Below are 18,360 nucleotides of genomic sequence, written 5' to 3'. Positions count from 1 at the left end.
TACGAAGACAGTCTTAGAAGAATATATATATATATATATGTATATGTATGTGTATATGTATATGTATATATATATATATGTCTATGTTGATATCAAAAAATTGTATGCGAGATATACAGATAAAAAAATGTTTATAAAAAATTTCGTTTACGTATGTTTTTGTACGAACATATAATGATAAAAATTTCAATAGATATTTTTACTTTACTTTTATATTTTGAATTCGCTTAAAGTCACTTGTTGTGTTAATTTTTTATAGATTTATATCATTGATTTTTTAAGGTTTGTAATTTTTGTACCAGTTAACAGTATCATGTGATAAGCAACAAATTACAGATTAGAAACAATTAAATGAATTAGTACAAAAGCCTATGTGACTCTTTTGATATGTAATGCACAGTTATAAAGTTGTATATGAATGTTCTATTGATCAAATTGTAGAATGTGAGAAATGCTCCAAAAAATGTCAAAAATTCTCTTTATCACATATAAAAATTGATTAATGAAAATAAAATGTTGCTGTACGAAAAATATAAGTGTATAATTGAATTATTACCAATATTTATATTCCAGGATTATTCACACTACAATTATGACATATCTCAACTTTTTAATTCTTTATATACAAAAATGTACAAGAAAAGCACGTTGAGGAGTATATCAAATTATTTATAAACTATTTTATCAAAAATAATACAATAAATGATTCTTTTTTTTTTAATTTATGAAGGTTAATATTTTTACAGCTTTCTAATTAAAAACTAAGATGATGTGTGTATATTGTACAATTTTAAATAAACTGGTAGGATTATAAATCCTATAAATAATTTTTTTTATCATCAGATTTTTAATTATGTAAGTAATTTAATTGTGAACATAATACTGTACCACGCGGCGCATTTATTTATTCAAGTAAGGTTGGAAATTAATTAAGAAATTAATTAAACTTGATTTCCAATCAATATTTGTATGCACAAATTTTAAATTACATATACAGAAGTTAAATGTCATCAATGGGTAATAGAAGTTTTGTTTTTTCCAGCAAGTTCCATTTGTGCAGCAGCTACAGATTTCATACCCTCTTGTACAGCAGTTAAATTTGCTTTCCAGGCTGCAAGTAAATCGCGTAGTTGCATCCACTGTTGTTTGCCAAATGTTCTATGCATGGTACTTGAAATGAGAACTTTGCGACCAGCTTGATCCATACGAGCTCTAACAAGTTTCGTTTTTAATACTGAAACATAAAAAGGTGGATATTTTATATTCTTTTATATGCTTCATAAATATAAACAACACCATATCAATTTAATACACAATATAAATGTTGAATACTTCGATAACTTAATAAAAATGTAATTTCACTAAGCCAGTACTGATTCGTTAATATACCCTGTATACATTGCCTCTATTTTATAAAAAAATATAGAGGTTGATTTTATTTATGCAGGGTAATCATACATTCTTTGTATGAAAAAAATATTTTTATAATTGCACATATATATATTCCAATTACATTGAAAGCCTTAGTAATATAATTAATTGAATAATTTACCATCAATAATAAAACTTTCTACTTCATCTTCATTAATTTGTAATTCTTCCTGAATTGTATCAAATGACATTTCAGGGTTTGTTTCTGCTAGTTGCATAAATGTTAGTAGTCTCATTTTTTTCATGTTTTGCTCATGATTTAATCCTAATAAAAAAAATATATTTATATTTTCAATAAATTCGTATTTTTTATATCTTTTATCAGTTGCTTACATACCAAGTTGATGTTCTACAAATTCCTTATGATGTTGATAAAAATCTAAGTATGCAGGTAACTTGTCTTGTACAAAGACAAGAAGTAAATCATGAATGAGTTCCCCTTCCAAGAATCTTACAGGTTTTAATGCTAACAATGGGTCAAGCAAGAATGTATTTGGATCTGCCAATGCAGCTAAAATGCAACGTTGTGCATCTTCTCTAGCTGCAGAAGCATTTTCTGCTGTATATGTACCTAAAAGTTCTACCATAACAGCAGCAGCTTGTTCCCTATTATAGTAATAATAAAGTTTCATGAAATATATTGCATTGTTAAATATAATGTATCATGTAATAAAATTTCATTTACCCCTGTTTGCAACTTAAAAGTACTTCATGAAGTAACCGAAGTAATTTCTGCATTTGTTCATTCGATGGTGGAAGTGATGCAAACTGTTGCTTTAATTGATCTATTCCACCATACACAGCTTTTACTTGATCCACATTGCGAGCAATTTGAACTAAGTGATAATAGACATGATATCTCATTGGAGAGTCATCAGGAAGAGATTGAAATAATAACCACAATCTGAGAAAATATTTTAAGAGTGTTATGTTTTTATATGAAAGAATTAGTAATATTACTGATACTCATGTAACTTACGCTTTTAGACATACTAAACCAAGTTTATATCCAGGAGCTTTTGTTAATTTCTCACAAAATGCTAATATTAAATTTTCTGCACGTTCAGTGGGGATCTAAACCAAAATACATGAAATTAATTTAAAGTTACTAAGCTGTCTAAACATATGTTAACTTATTATAATTTAAAAATATATAAAATATTTACCACAATCATAATAGATACAATGTCATTTAAGACTGTTTCTATTTCACTTTCATTTCCTTCCTTGAAGCAAGCTTCACAAACACCAATAATTTTATGTAAATCATCTTCTATTCCTTTAGGAGATTTTTCTTCACTTATTTCAGCTCCCAAATTCTTAAAATATATTCTTAGCTCTTGCGCCTAAATATAAAGCACTAATTTCAAATATATTTAATTTATTAAAATTTGTTTTAGAGTCCGTTCTGTCAGAATATATAAAATGAAACAATAATGAGAAGCTATAGAAAACTGAATATAACCTATACTTTTCATTAAAGAGTGATAATAAGGACGCTATTTGAATTTTACATAAAGATTTTTTCGACTCTTAGATATTTAATATATCTTCACCATCAATTACCTGATCTTCTAAGGGTAATTCCATAAAAATCGGGGGAACCTGCATCTTGTCGAATACTACCACGTTTTTTCAATCGCAATCACGACAAAATCAAACACAATCTATCAGAAAATTACTAGTTAGTCAAAGCTTGTTGTTTTCCTCATAATGGCCAACTATATAACAGAAAGTTTCTTTGATCCTTTACATATGTTAGAGATGGAATTTAGTTGTTTCCTGCACGAGTTATGACCGCGGTCATAGTCTCCCAGTACAAGTGCTGCACCAAGCGGTCAAGTGCTACAAAAGCTAGGAATCTATTCTGTTTGGTTCCATCAGGTTTCACCCTAGCATATACAAGAATCTATAAACTCTCTATTAGTATTTGACACGAATGAGGTTCTGTACTTTGTCGCCACTCATCGGTAGTCCATTCTATTAATCAATGTCCTCACCTACCGTGTATCCTGTTTAGTATTTGATAAACTATAATGAGATAAAATATTAAAGTGGAATAACCTGAAATAAACATGGGGAAATTAAACGTGACGATTTTACGATATTTAACAAAAGATGATTTTCGTGTTTTAACAGCGGTAAATATATGTTATCAATTGCCTATAATTAAGTTAAGCACAATTGAGGGTTATATTCAAAATTTCGGGATTTTTATCTTTTAATGTACAATATGTATTAAAAGATGAGGAAATAATTGTTTACAAGGATTCTCCAATCGAATCATGTGTCGTTATTTGTACAATGTGTGTAGCTTGTGCTAGAAAATTATGTTTTCCTATTAATTGTTATTTTTAAAATGAAAAATAGTACTAAATTTATTAAACGTCAAGGTTAAGTAATGCTATTAAATTTCATTAAACAGTTTTTTTGATATTTGTCATTACAGATTGAAATGGGAATGAAGAATCATGAACTTGTTCCTGCATCACTGGCTGCGCAAATAGCAAATTTGCGTTATGGTGGTGTACATAAGTTGTTAAAGGAACTATGCAAACATAGGCTTCTCAGTTATGAACGTGGGAAACAATGTTAGTTTATTTTAAAGATCATTTAATTAATACAATATAATATAACATAAATTTTCATAAAAATTTAATTTAAGGGAATTGCAGAACAGAGATAATATGTGTGTGTATATAAAATATTTTCTTTGCCTTTTTAGATGATGGTTATCGTTTGACAAATGCAGGCTATGACTATTTAGCTTTAAAAGTTTTGGCACAAAGAGGTATTATTGCTTCTTTTGGTAATCAAATTGGAGTAGGAAAAGAATCTAATATCTATATAGTTGCTGATGAGGATAGAAATCCAATGTGTTTAAAACTGCATCGATTGGGAAGGACTTGTTTTAGAAATATCAAAAGTAAGAGAGATTATCATCAACATAGAAAATCGGCATCATGGTTATATCTATCAAGAATATCAGCAACAAGAGAATATGCATATATGAAAGCACTTTTCGATAGAGGATTTCCAGTACCTAAACCAATTGATCTCAATAGACATTGCGTTGTTATGGAGCTGGTTGAAGGTGGACCTCTGTAAGTATAATTATTATTAGTAACTTTTATATCATATTATTTTGGACACAGTATGTATAAGACAGTTTTGTTTTAGATGTGGTGTATACAGACTGGATGATGTTGAATCGTTGTATGACGAACTAATGAATTTGATTGTAAAACTGGGAAATCATGGAGTTATTCATGGAGATTTCAATGAATTTAATATCATGATAACAAATAGCGGAAAACCCATTCTTATTGATTTTCCACAAATGATTTCTACCGAGCATGTGGATGCTAAAACTTATTTTGAAAGAGACGTAAACTGTGTTCGTGATTTTTTTAAAAGACGTTTCGCTTACGAAAGTGAGTTGTATCCGACGTTTCAAGATATTTCGTAAGTTACGATAAAAGTGCAAAAACAAACGTTAAATAAAATATCAATGATAAAAGCTTTGCAGTTTAAATTATACAACTGGATCTATCTTTAGGAGAGAAGATTGTATCGACGTAGAAATTAAGGCCAGTGGTATTACAAAACAAATGGAAAAGGATCTTTTGAGGGAAATAGGCATGGTCGAAGTTGAAGATGAAGAAATTGAGGAGGATTGCAACGAGGATACGGATGAAGAAAATAAAAATACGAATGAGAGTGAAATTGATTATTTACAACTCGAAGTCGAAAACTCTGTGAGAAATGAATTTATGTGTACATCAAAGAAAACATCCGAAGACTCAGAAACAAATGAGAAGGAAGATTCAATTGTTTTATCCGTAGAAGATCGTATTTTAGAAGAAGGTGTTAAAAAGATCGATATGGGTAAGTCAGTGGGAAACTTAATAGGCAAAAAGTCATACGATTTAAATGTAAAGCACAACAAAGAAATAACCAATTCGTTTCTTTTTACAGAAACATGCAATTCAGAAGATGATGATGTAGAAAAATTTAATGATTTGAAAAGTATGTACAGTAGTATGACAGCTTCAACGATCGCCCCTGAACTTATTAAGAAAAAGGTGAAAATAGCTTTACAAAAACGTGAAAAGAGGGAGCAATCTAGAAGAATTCTCGTGAAAGGAGAGGCAAATGCGATAACTAGAGTTAGAAGGGAGAATAGGGATACGATTAAACAATCAACAGGGATATGGGGGTGGGAATAAAAATGATACACTTTTGCTACTTATTGTAGATGATTTATTCAAAAATAAAAAACAACAAAAGTAAAAAATAAAACGAAGCTAACAAATAATATATTTTTATTAATAAAGCTTCGATCATTTCTATATTATACTTATTTCCCTAAAAGAATTTATTTAGATATAGCATAACACTTTTAAATCTAAGTATCCACTCCACCATCGAAAAAGATTAGCACTATTAACTGGCAAGATAAAGATAACAAGAGAAAATGAAATTAACATGAGAATGATTAAAATTCAAGTCATGGTCCTAGTATGTGCCACTGTATATTTATTAAATGTGATACGTTTTAATTCTTCGACATATTGTTTCTTACATAACATTCGACATAGCAGAGGATATAAATCTATATGATTCTTTGCACTATTTGCACAGACTCTCTCTCTCTCTCTCTCTCTCTCTCTCTCTCTCTCTCTTTCTCTATCTAACTATCTATCTAGCTATCTATTTATCTATCTATCTATCTTTCTCCTTTCTCTCTCTTTTTGTCTTTCCCTTCACCCTGATTATGTAAGTGTTAGATGTATAGTGATGCTTCGTACTTATCATTAAACCTCTTAATAATCATCTATAAATATATAATTGGTTTAGCAACAGAATATATTTGGAAGAAAGATTCGAATATCAATTGTCGTTAGAGATACATTCAAATATAGACGTTCATATATATTTAAAATAAGTTAATAACGATTTACGAAAAAAAGGTAATTAAGAGAAGAGATTGCAAAATGATTAATCTAATATATTATGTGACTTGATGATTGAATCCATGTTTCCTTCGAAATTTTCGGTAGTTCATAATACAAACAAACTTTAAATATTTATACAAGTAAGTTAATTTTATTTATCTATAAGGGTGCAATATGATCACAGGCTATAGATATTAACATCTTTATCAAATGTTACGAAAATTTTTGGTACCTTTTATTCATATAGTAATGAGAGGATTAGGAAGAAACATAGATCATTTTAAGAAGAAATGTAGCATTTTGTATGTAGTACGAAATTTGCATTAGGCAGATAAGATAATTTGAAATTAGATACGAAGGTCAAAAGTTGCTTACATTTCAGTAAACATTAATTTTGTTTATATTCGGAAGTTACAACTGTTCGTTTACATTGGTGTTAACATATTTCATCTGTATGTGTGTACATACGTATGTACATTGGGGTATGTTTGGTGATTAGAGAAGTTCATTTTTGCAATTGTCCCTATAAAGTAAATTTTTACGTCTCGTTTCTACAGCATAGAAATGTCTTACTTCCTCAAGAAATAATTTCCAATTTTAATTTTCGATCGTTAGATTCATATACACATGCATATAGAGCGAGCCAATAAGAAGTACTACTTAAAATACCTCGTTACCTACTGGCCTTATCGAAAAACGTCATAAACGAATCGTTGAGTTTAACGTATTAAAGACAAGGAAAGACTCAAAGTGTTATTCTTGCGTTTACCTTATCTTTGTCTTTCATACGTTAAGTTTGATAGATTAAAATTAAAATATCTGGTTTTTCGGTATAAATAAGTTAATGCTTTTTTACAGAGAATGTTAACGTATACGGTGTCTATAAAAAAACTCAAGGTCATCTTGATATGTCAGAAAATATAAGATATAGAAAAATACAATTGCATCATTAGGTTGCATCAATAGGTAACGAGTTATTTTAGATAATGCATACTTTTTATCGATTTACCCTGTATATATAAAATAAACATTTTAAAAATTATTTTTGGGGGGAAAATTGTATATTGTTCAATTATTCAATATCAGATACATGTCTATTATAACGAACATCTTAAGATTTGAATTTTTATATTCACTCCAAATGTATTATTTTGCAATGGATCAACGATCTTGAACTTTGAACCGAATCGACGGAGACTGATTGGAGGTTTCGCTCCAAGGGTCGTTTGATTCGAGAAGGAATGTTTCGAACAGACTCGAATATTTTACAAAAATCTTGGAGAGTGACAGAAACGGAAAGAACATTTGTGCGAAGATGCGAACAAAACAAAAGTAGTTAATCGAGAAAGTTCGTCGAGCACATCGATATTTTTTAGAAGAGTAAAACGATTCCACAGGGTACGAATGATAAGGTTGCTTGTTGTGATGATCGCGACAGCTAGACTGCTCATATATAAGCCGCGCACGCTCTTCTCTTCTAGTTTGAGTGTCATTCTAGTGCTCTTCGCGGAATCTATTTTAGTATAAATCGTGTTCGTCGATTGCTGTAACGACATCTGCTTTTTTAACATGGCCAAAGACAATCTCACAGCTATTCTCTATGGTATCAACGATATAAGACTGGTCAGTATTACAAATTTAGTAATAAATTATACAAATATCTCATACATATACGTATACCTAAGTACCTAATATGAGATGAATATCCTAAATATGAAATATTCAGTTGTGATCATTTTCTCGTGAATAATCGCGATTTATTTACACGAACGCGTAATGAGACGATTATAGAAATGTTTTAACACCTTTTATGTTACCCTATGTACGTAATAATATATGAAATAGCTCAGCCGCGCATCGTAGCTTATCTCGATTTCGTTAAAGTGTAATTTGGAGGAAACGATTATGTCGATTTAACTTGTTTCTTTGTCTCCTCTGTTATTACTTGAAACGGTTACTACCGCTAACACAATTAACATATGGAATGGTCAACGAATAGGAACGAGACAAATCGCCTGTGCACGTACAAGGACAAACTTCGCTATTTTCGTCATTATTTCGTTATTTGCGATTATACGCGGGGTCAATCTATTTCATGTTACGTGCGCATAGAATGCGCTCGCTAAAAGCTAGCGCATTGCTGTTCTAACGTTATATCGTTTCTATTTCGAAACGAAATCTTGTTATATCTAAAATCGAATACACTCGTTATTCTTTTATTCCTATTTATCGTTTTGTTTGTTGTTGCGTTATAAAAATAATTTAAAAAGTTGTAGAAAATTATGTTTAACGAAATTTTTAAGTTGAACCAATCTTACAAACCATAAATGCTACTGTTGTATACGATTGATAGCTATAGTTCTTATCTTTCTCCATTATAGGAACAAACTCCGATCGAGGAACCTGCCGAAGATGGTGAGAGCTTTTTCATTTTATTAAATGGAAGTACAGCAAGGTGTAGTACAAGAAAAGCGAATGTTTATTATGCCTTTTTCTCTCCTTTAGAGGTACTCTTGCAAATGGGTTGCGTTGGAATTTGTGGTTCCGATGTTCATTATTTGGTAAATGGTAGAATAGGTGACTTTGTGGTGCGGGAACCTATGATAATAGGTCACGAATCTTCCGGAGTGGTTGTCAAACTTGGAAAGAATGTAAAAAATTTGAAGGTACGCGGGAACGAATAACGAATGTTATTCTGACTATTAAAATAGTTTTTTTAAAGATAATAGTAAAAAGAAAGGAAACAGATAGTTTGGATAGTATGGTATTTATGTACGTGTCATTCAGTCGTCAAGTTACGTATACTCTATACGCATGTATGTAGGTATATGTATACATAGTAGGTCAAAGGATAAACAAATCGAAGAATCGTCTATTGCAACTTGTATGTTAAAGAAATTCGCTTAAATATCATTTATCTGCACCGATCGATGTTTAATAAATATCTAACTTAGGTCGGTGATCGAGTAGCCATTGAACCCGGGGTATCCTGTAGAATATGCAAATTTTGTAAAGGAGGACGTTACAATTTATGCAAAGAGATGGTATTTTGCGCTACTCCTCCGGTACATGGCAGCTTAAGACGTTTCTACAAGCACGCTGCTGATTTTTGTTTCAAGTAAGTATACGTAAATACATTTTTATACCTTTATCATCCTATAAGGATGTATAGATTTTTATATTTAATCGGATATACATATATGTGACTTAAATATTTTTAAATGATATTTGACCTGTAATAACTGAAATTGTCCGGTTACGTTACAGATTACCAGACAATGTGACGTTAGCGGAAGGAGCGCTACTGGAGCCTTTATCAGTCGGTGTACACGCTTGTAAGCGCGCGAACATTGGTATCGGTTCGAAAGTTTTGATTTTGGGAGCCGGACCGATCGGTCTAGTATCGTTATTGGTAGCGAAAGCTATGGGGGCCAGTAAAGTCGTTATTATGGGTATGCTTTTTCCTCTATCGTACGATCAATCGAGAATTAAGGGTTTTCATATAGATACATAAATATACGTAAAAATAAAACGTTTGCAATTTACGATTTACAATAGTTACGGAACGATCTGCTTTAGATCTCTCACAAAATAGGTTAGATCTTGCAAAGAAACTTGGTGCTGATGGAATATTATTAACGACAAAGGAGGATAAAGAGTCCAAAAATGCAGAGAAAATTATCGAGCTCTTGGGTGAAGAACCTGACGCGACGATTGATGCGTGTGGGGCACAGTCTATGATACGATTGGCGATTCTCGTAAGTCTTCCATTTTTTGTCTATACGCGCATCTTTTCTTTCTTATCGACTGATTTTTCAATAAGAATCACTGTTGATATAATCAGTTAGATGTAATAGTAATATCGATTAATCGAATAAATATACAACACGTAGAGAAATGTAGCGAAATGAAACATATGTATAATAGACGCACCTACGTACTTATCGTGCATCACACGCAAGTTAAGCGTACATGCCTTGGATTTTTAGGTGACCAAATCGGGTGGAGTGGCAGTTTTAGTAGGAATGGGAGCACCGGAGGTTCAAATTCCGTTGATGAACGCACTTGTAAGAGAAGTTGACATTAGAGGCGTATTTCGATACGCAAACGAGTACGTACAAATATTTTTCATTTTTTGCCGATAATAGCGTACTCGCTATTGCGGCTGTTGATACACGCACATGTTACATATCGATTGCCGATGAGTTTTTAGTTTCTACGAACGAGCGTAATTAAGCTTAAATTTGCTAAATAAACAATAAATTATTATTACTGTCATTGGATGAATAAAGAAATGACAGAATTCTACCATAGAATGATATTCTCGCTAAAAAAAAAAAAAAAAAGAAAAACAAGTAAGTGTATAAAGTAAGGAATTAAACTGTGTAATCTCCTTCCTGTTAGTCATAGCTTGATTGACTTTTTCTTTGTACTAATTGGATTCTACATTGAAACGAAGAACGAAATGAATTAAAATTCGTTCGACATGTTATAAGTTACGCGTATCTTTCTATCAAATCGAGTATAGTGTGTCATATCAATGCAAATATTTTGCTTACTTCTGTGAATGACGTTGATCTTGATTCCACGATATTTAACATATTTATATACACATGTATCGTTAAATGTATATATACGCTGGTATATATATACACACACACACACACAATGTTAATGCTCATGTAGTGTTAATAGCAGTATCTTAAAAGATAATGTTTTTCTTTCTATTTTTTAGTTATGGCGATGCGCTGGATCTCTTGACCTCTAAAAAAATTGATGTGAAACCACTGATAACTCATAATTATAAGTTAGAGGAAACCGTTCAAGCTTTTGAAACATCCAAATCCGGACAAGATAATGTCGTTAAGGTTATGATACATTGTAACTAGGAAAGTAAATGACGAATCAAAGGGAATTATTTCTTAACATCACGAGCTGCAATAATCGTAAAACATGCCCGTAAGAAATTGAAAAATAGGTGATATTAATATTAAGGCAGTAGTAAGTCTTTTATACGGAATTGTTATCGGTAGGACAATGGGATTATTGACAAAACATAAATGAAATGTATGCTTTTTGAATTTCTGAAGCTAATGATAATTAGTTTTCGCTGATTGTTCGTATTTAGTCATGCTCTGTATATACATGTATGTAGGTACATTTTTTAATTAAATGACATATGTACATATATATAATCATATACGTTAAGCGAAAGGGGCATTACGCTGTACGCGGCTGACACGCGTAGATACGAATATTCCCTCCTCATCTATGTATTTTAAGTATTTTAACATTTAACGATCGATGTATCTATATGATAGAAAATTATCGTTATTTTTATTAGAATTATCATCGTTCAAATGCCTGTTTATTAGTATTTTTGCTATTGTTGTTAAAAAAATAGCTGTACGTGTAGCCATTGACAAAAATTGGAATTTTTACGTTTAAAATCAATCATACGATCGTTTGTTTCGTTCGATTCAAATGTATCTATATGCGATTAACATTTTATTGTAAATCTAAATATATCGCAAATAAAGTTTCCGAAATACGTCTATATGCCTAATATAGAGCATAGTATACGCGCAAACAGGTAAACATTTTTGTAAATAGTTGAAAAAGAACAAAATTCCATTACACATTACTTACAATCGTTTATTTTCAACGATATTGACAATTTTATCTTCTTTCGTGTTTTGTATCGTATTAAATAAATGAAATTCACGTATACTCGTCGAAATTGTACAAACGTTAATCGATTTTGGTAGGCAAAAGCAAATAAAAATAATACTTATAAATCGAAAAGAATGAATATGTTGGCCAAAGTATCGTCAAAATGGAATGTAAAGACGCAAGATGAAAGGTATATTGAGCGCTGCTTTTCAACGGTTTCAATGAATCAGAAGTATTAGCGAGGAGAAACTTAACCATCTGTGATATTGTCTGCTAACAATGACACTGCATGACTTCTTCTATTAGCCTTCTACGTTACCCGAGTGGTACTTGAAACGTACAGTCTGTTTTCCAGCTACTCTCGTATTTGAGTTTCCTCTTTTGTCGAAATATGCAACACGTACGTACTTACGGATACGCGTCGGTACTCTATTTTAATTTTATCAATTTATACACAGTGTAATCCATTAAACGATCTTCTCGATTTCTTTGAATTTTGAATTCAAACGTTTCACGAAGATAATTTTCTTGTGAATTTGATATATAAAGTATATACGCACGATTTTATGCTGATATCTTCTAAACAGATACATGACTCTTGACTCTTATCGTCCGTAGGAAGGTTCCAGTGACGTGGACAGAATAACGAAGTAACGATTATCGACGCAACCGTTTGAAAGAAGATTTCCAATTAAAAAGGGGGGAGGGAGGAGAGAGGGGGGACTGCGACTGGGAGAAAGTAGCGCGTTTGAAGAAGCATCGGGTGGTGCATTATTGGGGACGGTTTGATAATTAATTAGAGTGGCAGTCGGGAATGTAAACAGAGATATTCAGTCGGACGAGGCGAAGCGGTAGATTTGATTCGGCCGGTTGGAAGATTTCGGTGTATGTATTCGGTTTGGTCTTTGGGGCAAACATAATCGACGTCGATGCGTTTCCCTTGAGAATCGGCGCCAACGTCACGTCGATGTCGACATAGACCTGAATGGCGACGAAATGCACGTGCGAATAGTGCTTCTCCTAAGCCACGAAAAGCGAAGCTTCTCCATCAGCCAGAAGTTGCCACTCTCTGTCGAAGCAATCGTACCAATGGTCGCCCGATCTTTTGTCTGTTTACATATGGTTGGCCATTTCCGTACGCACGCGAGCATAAGTATCTATCTAACAGTAGATATACATACATACGTATATATATATATGATGATATATTGATGGTAGATGATTACATCAGAACATTTTGCAAGAATATGTAGTGTTATCGATCATCACTAGATTCGATTAGCGCTATTAATGTATAAAGATATTACATACATATGTATGTATGTATAAGCGTATGCAAATAAATGTTTCATTCGTGTCTCTATAAGTTCAACTCTGTAAAGATCGCGATTTCAAAAATTCGATCATACGTCATGATGTATCTGAGAAAAACACAGCGACCTTGATTCGTATCGCAATGCTAACTTGTGCGTAAAAATCGCGTATATCGCGTATATCGCGTAAAAATCGTTATCGCGATAACTGAGTTGACTATGGATCCGCAGTTAAGTAGATGTACATACATTCCGCGTTGATTCCATTTTATTATCGTCTTGTCGTTATTGCATTGCATTTCGCGCAATATTTCGAGGTATGAGAGAAGATACAAGTTGATCGTCGACACGATCAAAAATAAATGAAGATGCAAAATAAAGATTGGTGAAATCGATAAATATCGATGGAAAGGAATCGTATTTAGGGTTCAATCGGTGCGAGTCGATCAGAACTCGCGCGACCTTTGTACGATTCATTTCGCTGTTTAAAGCTAAACGCGAAAACAATCGATAGACGGTTCGATCGTCAGGCGATGTATCGGGATCGCGTTAATGGAATCAGTTGGAAAGTAATCCATTTTCCCAAGACAAGAAGCAGGCTGTAGCGGCGTGCTCGTAATTGCCTTGGAGTAATTACATATGTTGCAGATGCGCGAATAGCACTTTTCCAAATAACAGCAAATGGTATCTCGCATACAGCCTGCTTACGCTGTTAATACGAACAGTCGACGCGACGATTAGCCTTCGAATTGCAAAACAGTTTTAAAGATTTTCTATTAAAATTCGTAGTTCGTTCGTCCCGTTGACGTGGAAATCGAATCGGTCGAGTACGCTTCTGAACGATAAACTGATCATAAATGCGCCTCGTAAACGGTTTTTTCAGACGAATCGTTCGTAGCTAAGAATAATTAACCGTGTATTTGCATTGTGCGAACGTTCGTCGAGCTGGTAATCAAGATAAAGAGATCCGTCGTACGGGTACTGGTTACGATCGTGGTCATGCGACGACGAGTTATCGAGCAAGGGTCTTTCAAAGGAAATTCCAAAGAAAACCGTATAGGAGAGCGGTTACGACTACGACTACGGCCACCGTAGAGGCGAATATGGTAGGAAGAACGGTGTGTGTGGTATGGAACTGGTAAAGGACGAGTAGGGTAGGGATATAGATGCTGCGAACGGCGAGCGAAACCCGGAAAAGGTGGAAGGGTGGTAGTTATCTCGCGAGTTCGCGTGGGAGGTCACGTTGGATAGAGGGTAGGTGAGGCGACCCACGACCTTCGACCAATCACGATTCTAGCTTGAAACTGGGCTGCCAATGGGGACGCTGTCGGGGTGACCTCGTGCGCGATTCTCCTTGCACTTTATCACCGAGAAACCACCCCCATGAAGTTGAAAGGTGGAAGCTCACCTTTCTACGGTCGCACGCGCCAGACAACGTGCTCCCTTCGACAGAACCGATCGAATCGGCCGAAATTCCCTCGTCGGATCGCTTCTTTCTCTTTTCTTCGCTACTTAAAATACGATTCGATCGATTACCGATATTCCGCGGCCATTCAAATTACGCGCATCTTTTATATTTTTATAAGAAACAGTCGAAAAAGAAAGAAAAACGATACGAAAGAGCGAAGCGAGGACTGGCAAATCGACGTGTCGTTCTATCTTTGTCATTCTCGGTATTTAACTACCGATGATGTTGGATCAGAGAATAAAAGAACGCGAGCTTACAATGCCTATCATCCGATGTCTATCGCGTTCACCGTACTTTCGTATCATCGAGCCTTGGCGAATCGAGTAGCTCGACTCGCGAACCGAACGAATCGTCTCCTTTCCAGCGTTTTTATTTTTCTCCGTACCAGATACTTTGTCGCATCTCGTTGAAATAACTTGTCACTTCCATTGGTAGGAAGGTAAATCGAGCAGAGGAGGATGAATTGGAAGGATTTATCTGCGTACAAGGCGATTAAGAATCGATAGAGAACGTCGCGTCCAGAAGGTTCTCTGGAGGTACGATCCGACGTTTCATTAGCTTCTTAATGCGTCCGGTATCCTGCAGGTCGTTGTTGCGCTCGGGAAGGATCAACACTTTTTTGCTTCGGAACGGCAACGATGCGTCAGGGATATGGCTGTTATGTACGTGCCGGAGTGACTGATGAACCGTCAGCTAATTACCTCCTCTATGTGCCCCGTAATACGAACGTATTAATAACCTGCATTTATATATCCGTGAAAAATGACCGCTTATCTCGCTTCGCGAACATAAAAGAACATTGTTGGTTGCTATATCTAGAAACGCGCCAGGAATACGAGAACCGGGTCGAGTCTCTTTCACGGTAAACGAATAACGATTCCCAACGAAAGCTATTTTCATCGTTGTAATATTGTTTTAGTACGTACGAATCGCGTGAAATTTATCTCGCTGTAATTGAAATAATCGTTTGTTCGTACGTATATGCACAACATATATTATACATCCGTATATAGTGGATTTCTCTTATTTAGTCGTTCGATTCGGAAAAAGTACTTAATAGATTCGAAAAGACGTTCTCAAAGATCAAAGCACGCGGTGCGCGAGCGCGTTCTACTTTGGCTTTGACTGAATAAAAAGCGAGCTTCGCGTTTTTTACAGACGACTGCGCTTAGAAAGTGACGAGAGATAGAAAGTTGAACGACCACCACCTTGGTCTTAACCGTAATCCCGAAGAGTGACGAGCGTCAAAGCAACGCAGGGATTCTTCAACGACATTACTACCCTCTATGTCGTCTTCGTTCTTCCTCCTTCTCTTTTCTTTTTCCCCCGGTTTTTTTTTTATCTCGGGCTTTTAATCGCAGTCTCTACTTTTCCTCGTAAAATTGTAAAAAAAAAAAAAAAAACGAGAGAAACGGAAAAAGAAGAGAAGAGGACCGAAACTAATCGACCGATTACGATCGATATAATTACATACTCGTAGGTATAATCGAGCAAGTCGATTCCGTTGATCAAAAAACGTAGTCACGTTCGATAGCACGTAATCCGTAAATCAGTGGATTTACTGTTACTACGGTGGAAGCACTTTGGAAATATTAAACGGTAGCTGACGCAGGAGCGGCGCGTTGGTGTGTCGAACGTGGAACGTAGGGCGTAAGAGATTCGCGACAAAGCTGCGGCAAGTTCAAAGCATTCCTAACTCGGTACTACTGCTTTACTCACGAGCATTACTTTAGCACCGTTCTTCTCCCATCGTCGAACGTTTCATCGTCGAACCACCCATCTCGAATCTCGTTTCGTCGAGCTTTTACCGATCGTCCAATTTGACGAGCCTCGAAACGAGTGGCGATTTCAAACGTTATACGAAACAACCATGTAAGGAATGTGTCGGCGAAATGGAACGACTTTTATGGAAGTCGAATGTCGTCGTTGCGCCAAGTTCAACGATTTAACGAATAAAATCGAAAAATATTTGTCAGCCAGCAGCTGTCGACCAGTGGTTTAGAGTTTAGAACGTTCTCGCGCAGATTCGACCTACGACTCGTAATATGCCGGATATGCGTGTATCGAGCGGTGCGGACGACCGACCGGAAGTAATTAGATCCGCATACAATGCTTCTCCGGGAAGGGTCGATTTCTATATCGAACAGATTTTCGGAGGCAATAGTCAAGAACCTAACGACGAATCATCGAGCACCGATGGGGACGTCTGATCGACGAGTTTTATCGTGCTTTCGTCGACGAACTCTTTCATTCGCTGGAAACCTACCTACCAAATTTACGAAAGGGAAATTTTCCAAAAATTGTCTCCTTCTTCGAAACAGCTTCGGTGTCTTTGGACGCACTCTCTTCCCCTTTCTCTTGCTCGTTGCTTCCCTATTTCGTCGTTTCTTCAACATGAAATATCACGAGAAGAAAAATCTCCCTGTCGCTAACTTTTTATCGCGGACGATTTTCGCGCAAGAAATATGAATTGTTAATAGGAGGTAAAAGCAATTTTATGTTAGTCTACGTAACGGCGCATCGATATATTCTTAAACAGCGGTGTTCCCCGTTGTTCGTCCCGCGGCAAATCGAGTCGGGCCGCGTCGGTTCGCGCGGACTATGTAAATCGAGCCGATATCCCATCCACCACCATTCGCATACATTAGTTTTTATTTCGTTTCGCTTTTTCTTTCCTTAAGTGGTCATTTTCATAAAAGGCTGTTCGGTTGCTTTCCTTGGCGGACACTCTCGACGGGGTAAAGATCGTCCTCGCGTTACCATTCTCTGCTTAAAATGGAATCACAAAGTACAACGAGAAACATACCGCGGCAAACGAGACTGTTCAACTTTTACGGTAGGAAAAAATTTAATAGTATCGGTCGGATGATCGATGTAAGATAGTTGACACGGAATGGCGAAGATTAGGTGTCGGGGATGGAGGAGGGTCTCGGTTGAGCGGGTGGATGGTACGACCGCATCGGGCGCACTGTGAACAAACGGTATTTCGAGATGAGCGATCGTTCCCCCGAGAGCAAACGAGACTAAACGGGAAAAGACGAGATGGAACGAGACGCGAACGCTTCGGCACCCTGTCGAAAGTCGCTCGCCTTATCGTCTGCTAAGGGTCTATTGTCGACCCAGCCTCTAATGGAACGATACCCGTCGGCAAACGTCGGTTTCGGTAGTTTCGCGAGGCTAGAGTATCGCGATCTCTACGATCTCGGCTTAGAAAAGCTTAGAATCCGTTCTGTCGAATAAGCAACGAAAACGAAGAGCGGAGAAAACAGAACTTTACGGAGTCCTTTCATCTTTTGTCCGTACTGGAAAAAGGTGAACGATATTTTCCGACGTTGATAAAAGTAGTATACGTACACACGTACATATACGCCTGTATGTAAGAGAACGCGAATACGAAGAATGCGACGGATGGATGGTAGAAACGCCAATAATGGGTAGACAGGCCGACTAACGAAACGAAGAGAGAGGCAGAGAAAGAGAGATGCGTCGGTTGGTGGGCTTACGAGTACAGGGTGTA

The 18,360-nt window shown here is 35.3% G+C and overlaps 3 protein-coding genes across 8 annotated transcripts; 2 read left to right on the top strand and 1 right to left on the bottom strand.

The window, feature by feature from the left end:
- Positions 1–844: 844 nt before the first annotated feature.
- LOC100746861 (eukaryotic translation initiation factor 3 subunit M) lies at positions 845–3,253 on the bottom strand. Of its 2 annotated transcripts, none has more exons than XM_003491229.4 (7): positions 2,998–3,253; positions 2,598–2,777; positions 2,411–2,505; positions 2,117–2,335; positions 1,769–2,037; positions 1,553–1,696; positions 845–1,234 (listed from the first exon to the last, which is right to left on the bottom strand). In XM_003491229.4, exons 1-7 carry the CDS (start codon positions 3,040–3,042, stop codon positions 1,011–1,013), a joined length of 1,176 nt encoding a protein of 391 aa, XP_003491277.1. In that variant the 5' UTR covers positions 3,043–3,253; the 3' UTR covers positions 845–1,010. The 2 variants fall into 2 exon arrangements, with proteins under 2 accessions (XP_003491277.1, XP_024224892.1); XM_024369124.1 differs by having other exon boundaries at positions 948–1,234; positions 2,598–2,791; positions 2,998–3,154.
- A 33-nt stretch (positions 3,254–3,286) lies between these two features.
- On the top strand, positions 3,287–5,751 carry LOC100746982 (serine/threonine-protein kinase RIO2). 4 transcript variants are annotated; one of them, XM_033321935.1, is made up of 6 exons: positions 3,287–3,401; positions 3,881–4,022; positions 4,157–4,535; positions 4,612–4,896; positions 4,991–5,319; positions 5,410–5,751. In XM_033321935.1, exons 2-6 carry the CDS (start codon positions 3,887–3,889, stop codon positions 5,658–5,660), a joined length of 1,380 nt encoding a protein of 459 aa, XP_033177826.1. In that variant the 5' UTR covers positions 3,287–3,401; positions 3,881–3,886; the 3' UTR covers positions 5,661–5,751. The 4 variants fall into 4 exon arrangements, with proteins under 4 accessions (XP_033177826.1, XP_003491278.1, XP_012243615.1 ...); XM_003491230.4 differs by having other exon boundaries at positions 3,359–3,572; XM_033321934.1 differs by lacking the exon at positions 3,287–3,401 and adding an exon at positions 3,676–3,737.
- Positions 5,752–7,848: 2,097 nt separating this feature from the next.
- LOC100746622 (sorbitol dehydrogenase) lies at positions 7,849–12,197 on the top strand. 2 transcript variants are annotated; one of them, XM_012388202.3, is made up of 8 exons: positions 7,849–8,012; positions 8,771–8,804; positions 8,895–9,055; positions 9,344–9,507; positions 9,657–9,841; positions 9,969–10,147; positions 10,379–10,500; positions 11,125–12,197. In XM_012388202.3, exons 1-8 carry the CDS (start codon positions 7,959–7,961, stop codon positions 11,276–11,278), a joined length of 1,053 nt encoding a protein of 350 aa, XP_012243625.1. In that variant the 5' UTR covers positions 7,849–7,958; the 3' UTR covers positions 11,279–12,197. The 2 variants fall into 2 exon arrangements, with proteins under 2 accessions (XP_012243625.1, XP_012243624.1); XM_012388201.3 differs by having other exon boundaries at positions 9,948–10,147.
- The last annotated feature ends 6,163 nt before the right edge of the window (positions 12,198–18,360 follow it).

Source organism: Bombus impatiens, unplaced genomic scaffold, assembly GCF_000188095.3.
Source record: "Bombus impatiens unplaced genomic scaffold, BIMP_2.2 scf_0537, whole genome shotgun sequence".
NCBI lineage: Eukaryota > Metazoa > Arthropoda > Insecta > Hymenoptera > Apidae > Bombus > Bombus impatiens.
This window is presented reverse-complemented; position numbering and strand designations above follow the sequence as displayed.